Below are 8337 nucleotides of genomic sequence, written 5' to 3' on the forward strand. Positions count from 1 at the left end.
ACAGAGTAATACGTAATTAAGAAAAATCCGAATACTTTGGCATATTTGCTCGCGCTGCTAGCTGATTTTGTTAAAATATTGCGTTGTAGAAACGGAATTTTAAATCTTAAGGATATATAAAAATGCATGTAACGTAAAATTCTAAAAATATATTCTTGTTTAGACTTCTAGATTCGAACATTTTACTTCAGACCTATAATAGTCTGCACTAAAAATTATTAGAAGCGCTAAAACATTAGAACTAAACTACGCTCACTGCACATTTGGGTTATTGAGATCGGTCGACAAGCCGTCAAGAGAAAGAAAATATAATTATTGAATAATTTTGAATTATAATCTCTGGTAAATCAATTATGAACAACTAAGAATAATAATATTCATTCTAATATAAAAATAACATATTAATTTTAGAGGACTTATATTTAGGACGGTTTATATTTGCAACCAATATTTTAAATTACGACAGTCAACAATTTAGATAGACACAAGTTTAGATACTTATAAATAACATAAAAATAAAAAACGAAAGACTACCATTTATGACAAATAATTATAATTTAACGAAAAATGAAATAATTTTAATATATTTTTAAACTGTATAATTCATAATTCATTAATATATTCATTAACAATTACTAAATATTGTAAAATGAATACCTTAACATATTTGAATTAAAATATTTTAATCAGTTAAAGTGTTATGTTCTTAATCTTTAATTATACCTTATTTATACGATATATTAAATAATAAGATATATTTACTCGTACGGTATATAAGTAAATTATAGCTAAAAAATTATCTTTTTTCAGATGGAGGGTACTAACAATGATATTTTCAATGCAAATATGGATGATATGTGTAGCAGTTGTTTTTGCATTTGGCCTTTTGTTTCGTATTTCAAAAGAATATATTGAATATCAAAAGTTTTCAACTTTTGAAAAGTGTTTGTTGGCAGCTTTCGAAGTTGTAATCGCTATTCCACTTCATCCCCACCCAGTAGGTCACATAACCAGAATATTTTTTATTAGTTTAGCCGTTTTTGCCATTATTATGAACTCAGTATATACGTCATCTTTGGTGTATTACCTTCAAGGGCCAGTAAGGGAGCATCAAATAACAACAACGTCAGAAATAATTAAATCAGGTATGTATTATACTTTAGCAAATTATTATATGCAACAACACATTGGTATGATTTTTTTAAACACTAATATCTCTCTCTTAAATTCAAATGAGAAAAAAATTACATACAAATTCCAATTCAATAAACTGTTAGTTCTATTATTTGTTTCTCAAAGTTACCTTTAGGTCTTAAAGAACCAAAACTGTTGGTGATGGGATTTATAACGATTAGATTTACAAACTCCGATATTATATCGAAATTCGGTGGAATTTGGAAAATTCATCACATTTTGTTTTCGAATACAAGATGAAATCGTCAGACTCTTTAATGAACTTGCCACGATTTGTGCTTATAATAAACGGAGAGTAAAAACAAAAACTCTTGTAAAAATATATATCAGAAATTAAGACATATAGACAAAATTAATCCAGGTGCTTTTATGGGGCAAAACAACTAATTAAAGCAACTAGTGAGCGGATAAATCAAATGGACAGAAGTCAAGTATAAGAAGAATAAGTAGCCACTATCCAAGTTTACTTCCAGGCCTCGTTTAATATGAAATAGATTATAGAAATACAAGGCAATTCCTCATTCAGATAATGAAAAATAAACAGATGACAAATAAACGATTTAATAAACTTGAATTTCACAAATTTCAGTTAAATTGTGATAAGTGGTACAAAGTCGTCATTAAGGGATTACTACCAACAAGAAATCAAGACGACATTAACAAGGGGCTAATGGACATGAGTCGCGACCGTCACACCTATAGCGAAATAGACAACAAATTCAAATGGCGAAGACATTTAGTCTGTTTTAAGTAGATGCGGTAAAAACGAAAACAACATAACTATTTATGTTAGAAAACATTTAGTAGACTTTAAGATAAAATTCAAGCCGCAAGAAAATCAATAGTATACCCCAATACACTAACTGCCAGCAGCTTGAGCATATTAAAATTTTCTGCAGCAGGGAACTTACTATGAAATTTGAGTAAAATGTACTTGTAAACATCACACAAATAATTTCGGGAGGCAATATAATAGCGCAGAAACCAATGAATTATTTACTTAAATTGGACACCCTGCCAATCACAAAGGATTTAAAACACAACAAAAAAGGAACTTCAGCCAAACAAAGTTAGAGTAATAGAACATTTGATATAACTTGACAAAGCTCACAAAAAGCAAAGTCATCTGCCATTCAATATTAAAAAAGTATGCAATTAAGACGTAACAGCAATTAAATCGGATAAATATAAAAACATGCCAAAAAATTTGGCAATACACAAATCGAAACAAAAACGCAGAAAACTATAATCAATGAACTGAACCATAGTCGACAAAATAAAATTGCTCAGTAGATTTCCGTCTGAAATACAACCCAGTTTCAGTCAATTCACAAGAAGTACAAAACTGAATAATTTATTCTTAAGAATTATAACATGCTACACAAATAGAATACGGGGTTATAACGTCTACTGTATACTACACATCACCGAAGGTGCTAGAGGTTAAAAAGTTCTAATTATAACAGTAAATATACTGCATTTCCAATAAAACTAGATTAAAAAGAATAAATACTTACAATAGATAAATATCATAAATAAATACTTAAAGAATAAATGCTTGGTACGAAAATTAACATTAAAGAGAACGGAATTGAACTAATTATTAGCACTATATACTGTCAACCAAAACACAAGATAATACAACAGCAATACAGAGACCTATTTTCAAATTTAGGCCCAAGTTTTATTATTGGAGAGGATTTTGATATTAACATCTTGGGGTTCACGAGTAATAAAACTTGGAAAAGGAAAATAATTAATAACAACAATTAATATCATAATAAGTAATAGATGTCAAATCTATTGCACTTTTGCATTTCGAAAGGTTAAATAAAATAAAACCCGAAAGCTTGTGAGAGCGAACATTTATTTACACTCCTTTATTATTAAAATTGGTCTCTACAATCCTAAAAACAAACAAAAAAGCCTAATATTACTAATACATTTATTAATTGATACAAGTTTAGATTAAAAATGCAAAAAGAACAAATCAGTCTAGGAGTAAAAAAGTATCTGAAAAGTACAGACGATCTTGAGCAGTAAAGTCGAAATTGAATAAATTTGGTAAGTTGCAAAAGAAGCTTTCCCAACATCACGAGAAAACATGAACATCAAAACATAGGGCAAATTACGCCCTCGAAATTAGGGAACTGATAAAAGAAAAATAAAAAGCTGGAAGTGTTAGGGCACAGTAATGCAGAAATGCTGTACACAAGACAATATTCATTGGAATTAATAATCAGATAAACCAAAAGATTATGACTATAAAAGAATTAAGCCCAGAAGTAGATAAAGATTACTTGCAATAGAAAGTAACTTGGATATTTGAATGATATAGTATCTACAATGGATACAAATCCTGTTTACTTGTAAATCTTTTGAAATTAAATTTTATAACAACCTGAATCCTAGCATAGTATTTCAGCCAGGTTATTGAAAGCCCATTGGTTATTAAGGCTGTCATAAAAAGCAATCACATTGACACACATATTAAAAGCCTGTTTGTACCTTTTAAGGTTTCACAAAAAAATATGCTTAGAAAAAAAAATGATTAGAGAAAAAAAAAGAACAAAACAAGTTGGATCTTATTTCGGTGGTACCTGCAGTATTGAAATATTGGAGAAAAGTTTGTTAAATCGCATTAAACCATTTATAAAAATACCAGATATCCAGTTGTTATTTTGAACCACCACTGAGCAATCGACCTAGTATACAGAGTAACAATGATTGTTGAAATTGCAGTTAAGGAAAAGAAATACCTCCTAATCGAGCAGTATTTCTGGACATCTCAGAAGCTTTTGACCGGGTATGAAATTTGGGATTAATCTATTAGAGTAAATTGCTACTGCAGAACCATATTAATTTTGTCCATATTAATTTTGCGTTGTAGCAATATGATAAAAACCTAATTATCAAAATTCGTTATGACTTAACGGATTCCCGATTCCTCAAACAGAACCTGCTAAATAGCTCGGAATATATTTCTATAGTAAACAAAATTTAAATATGTACTAGTTACTTAGTTCGGAAGATACTTTCAACTTGAACTAAAATCAAAAATTGGTTTAGCAGCCAATTATAGGACCAATTTGGACTTACGTGGTGGAAATAAAGGGTTGCACTAAAACATCAAACCTGCTAGTAGCTCTCAAAACAAATCAAATTAAATTAAATAATAGACATATAACATACATAAATCCAACATACAGCCCTGTACAATAACCAGGTGCTAAGTCAGCATAAACGAGCGAGGCCAGCACCACGGCATGACTGATTTGGACAGTCCCCTTTCGTCCATTGATTGAAATACGTTACCTGGTCTTATAAGTCGTACAATAAACTGGTATTTTTATCCAATAAATGATTTTTTAGCACAAAGACATTTAGTATGCAAGAAAATAATAATCGTTCCTCCAATATCTATGGTACTTAGGCTTCCATCTGGTAATTCTAGATTTTATTAACGGACTTCAAAAAAGGAGGAGGTTCTATTTTCAACTTTATATATTTTTTTAATATATATTCGCCGATTTCTCCATCAATTATGGACCGATTTTCAACAATCTTTTTTTATTCGGAAGAGTGCCGTTCGGAGCCCAAACAATACAAAAATAATAATATAATTTTGTGACATATACACACGCTTCTTTTTAATTGTGAAATTTTTAGCCTTTGCGAATACGTAGCAACAGAAATAAGCACCGTGAATAACAACATTGTTGATGTTCCTTCGTGGGCTGTATTTACCAGATGTGATCAGATCCAGACCTTCATAAAAGTTCATTTGTAAATACTGAACGCTCAGAGTCACTACCTCTTATTCAGTTTATTTTATTGTGTTTTGTGTCGCCTAATCTGGGTTTCATCAAATAGGGAACGAAATCTCCGTTTATTATTTTCTACTTATTATTATCTATTTATTATTCTGTATTTATTTGTTCATATATTTAATTACATATTTATTTTTATCTATTTTATTCTCCACTACTTTAATGTTTCTTCTAATCTTCCTTTATGTATTACAATTCTTAAACTACGGTAAATTAAAAATAATAGTTTTATGATTGCAAGTAAAAATATAAATTATAGCTATTTTATAAACTAGAAAGTGATGATAAAGTCGCCATAGTAACTGATGTGTTCATGTATGATGTAACTTGATGATTTTTTATGCTGACTCTTGGTAGCATATCTAGCGTGTAGCCTAAGGCTTCTTCCATTGTGCGCGTTGCATATGCTTGCCTTGCTTATTTACTTATTTGAGATTTTGATTTTACCCTAGCGAGGCCTGCTAACCTTAGTGGCAGGATCTCGCACATTTGCTTCCCTTAATCTCATAGCACGTCCATTACTGTTAGTTTTAGGATGTAAGTTGGTGCGTCGTTTATTACGTGTTACCCTGTGCACATGCCATATTTCATCGTAGCAACTTCCTTTATAATTGCTATAAGTTGTCATTATTGTCTGTTAAGTGCTATCAATTGTGTCCGTTAATGCTATTGACTACTACATACTGATTATTATTAACCATCCTGGTTATTCCATGATTGTTATTAACCAGTAACATCCATTACCAAGGTTTATAAATTTATTTACCGATGCTTATATTTATCAGTACTATGATCTATTATATATTTCTAATTTGTATTTTAGGATTAATTATAGGTGGATCCCAAAAATATCAACATATGTTTAATAATGGAGATACCAAAAATGCATTTACCCAGATGATATTGAAAAACTTTGAGTTTGTTAATAACAGCATAGATTCATATACGTACTGGCTTGAGCAAGTAGGAAAAAATAGGAGCCTTGCTACCATAACAATTAAATTGTGTGCAACTTATTTATTATCAACGAATAATCCAATAGTAACAGAGGCCAATGGACAACCGAAAATATTTATATTACCAAAACAAATAATATCCCAAAATGTAAATATGAAGAAAAGATTATTTGGTTTTTTAAAAAATATATTGTTTCAACTATATAATTTAGGACTAATCAAAATGTTGAGAATTAATAGTTACACTTACTAACTAACTAATACTAACTGTAACTTTCATATATATTTTAGGTAGGGATAATGATGAAAAAAGGAAATTTATTGCAAGAAGATTTAAACGTAATGATACAACGTATAATTATTGAAGCTGGTATTGGTAATATGTTTAAACGTCGATACTTAGGTCCAGGACAGTTCGATGAAAATCAATCTAATAAAAATCCAAGTCAATCCAATCGGATAAAACATAATAGCCCATCATCAAAATTAACCACACATCATGTGGAAGGAGCATTCGCCATTTTAGGATTAGGATATCTAACTGGAGTAATATCTTTTTTTTTTGAAAACGCCATCTACTACTTTACGATAAAAAGAAAGATAAAACATAGAACGAAAAATGATAAATATAGGAGAGTCTAGTACCGCCCAGTTTACATAGATATCACTATGATTATTAGCTAGTGCCTAGTAAAATGCTTAACTTAAATGAAAACTGAAAAGAGCTCAAATTTAGCGCCTGACTTCGACTTCCTCTCTTGTAATTTGCAACCGCAAAAAATAAACAAATATGTATAACTTACACAGTTTTTCATTTTTTATTTTTTTAATATTTAAAATAATTTGTTAAAAATTTCTGCTGCAGTCTATTCAATCTGCCTGCGTTCGTCATATTAATACCCCTCACAATACTTAAATAATGAAGTCAAGTGGTAAGAAAACAACTCTTAATGAGTTGGTTTACCACCATATCTGAAGATGAGAGATGATGTCTACATTACATACATTGCATAAATTACTATAACTGTATTTAGATAGATTTCATTACAAAAGGCATATTTGAAAAAGCAAAAAATTACAATAATTATATTGTAATGAGTCTGTCTTCTTGTAAGATTTCCACTACCTTTTTCGGGATTTAATCTAATATCATGTGCCTTATATATGTAAATACTAAAATTATTATTGTATTATTACTTGTCCTTGTCACATTTATTGATTTTATCCCTCTTTTTTACTTGTAACACTGTTGATTGTTATTATTGCCATCAAAATTATAATAGTTATAATTTACCTTGATTAATAATGAAGAGATGATTGAAAGAGTAAAGCCTTTCATTAAATTTAAAGCAATACATAAATAAAAGAAAAAGTAAACAATGTAAAGCCATATTACCTATCTTTCGATGATTTTGAATTATTTTGTAGTCATATCAAAATTGTATGTTCAAAATCTCTTAAAAATTCTACAGATATATTTCTAAAGTTATTTAACTAAAGATAAGAGTTTTGTAAGATATTCATTCCATGATCACCAAGCGTGTTGGTTTTCCATCTTATTAATATATTCATCCCTATCATGGCTTTTTACTTATTTTACAGTTAGTGATGTCATAGTTACTATACATACTTCTAATACCATAATATTTGAAAAAAGAACTCTAATATTGTACATATTAATCTAACAATAAAGGTTTCTCTTCAAAAAATATGCGACTGTATACATACCGCCGAAAATTGATTCACAAGACATTCTATATTATTAAGTGATTGTGAAATGGTTACCAAAAGATTGTTTGCCTCCGAGCGAACCGATCAAACCCACCGAATGATTATAAAAGTGGGGACGCAGAAAAAATTTCAATATTTTTGGCCGATATTTTTTGCCCGATGAAATATAAATATTTTTTTTGTAATAAGTATAAAAAATATCGATATTTTAGAAAATTTATTTTTTCGGTGACCAACACACCTACATAGAAGACCAAGACCTTCAGAGTGTATTTCAATCGCCAGAAAAAAACCATTTAAGGGGAGTTGTGCGGTGAATTTTCTCTAAATGTTGATGAATGGTCTCGCAACCAGCCCGAATATTCGCTTCATTAATATTTGTACACACTATAATATACACCATTATAAACATCAATTAATGTTTACTGTTCTTACTAAATATATTGTAATGTACTAATAATATATAAATCACACATACCATCAACTTTAGGTTCCACTCGAGAATCTTGTAAAATTAAGGGATTTGACTGACATATAACTTCCTTCAATTTTATCAAACACCAAATAATCTACAGTAAAATTAGAAATTATTATTAGGTGGTCTAAGCATACAACTTTAATATATA

At 29.4% G+C, this 8337-nt stretch overlaps 1 protein-coding gene across 1 annotated transcript; it reads left to right on the forward strand.

Moving 5' to 3' along the window:
* Window positions 1–823: 823 nt before the first annotated feature.
* Window positions 824–6782, forward strand: LOC143191549 (uncharacterized). Its single transcript, XM_076396736.1, has 3 exons — window positions 824–1145; window positions 5848–6128; window positions 6272–6782. The coding sequence occupies exons 1-3, from the start codon at window positions 827–829 to the stop codon at window positions 6620–6622; spliced, it is 951 nt and encodes a 316-aa protein (XP_076252851.1). The 5' UTR covers window positions 824–826; the 3' UTR covers window positions 6623–6782.
* The last annotated feature ends 1555 nt before the right edge of the window (window positions 6783–8337 follow it).

Source organism: Rhynchophorus ferrugineus, unplaced genomic scaffold (assembly GCF_030347505.1).
Source record: "Rhynchophorus ferrugineus isolate W39M unplaced genomic scaffold, kcgeb_rfMv2 rfM2, whole genome shotgun sequence".
NCBI lineage: Eukaryota > Metazoa > Arthropoda > Insecta > Coleoptera > Curculionidae > Rhynchophorus > Rhynchophorus ferrugineus.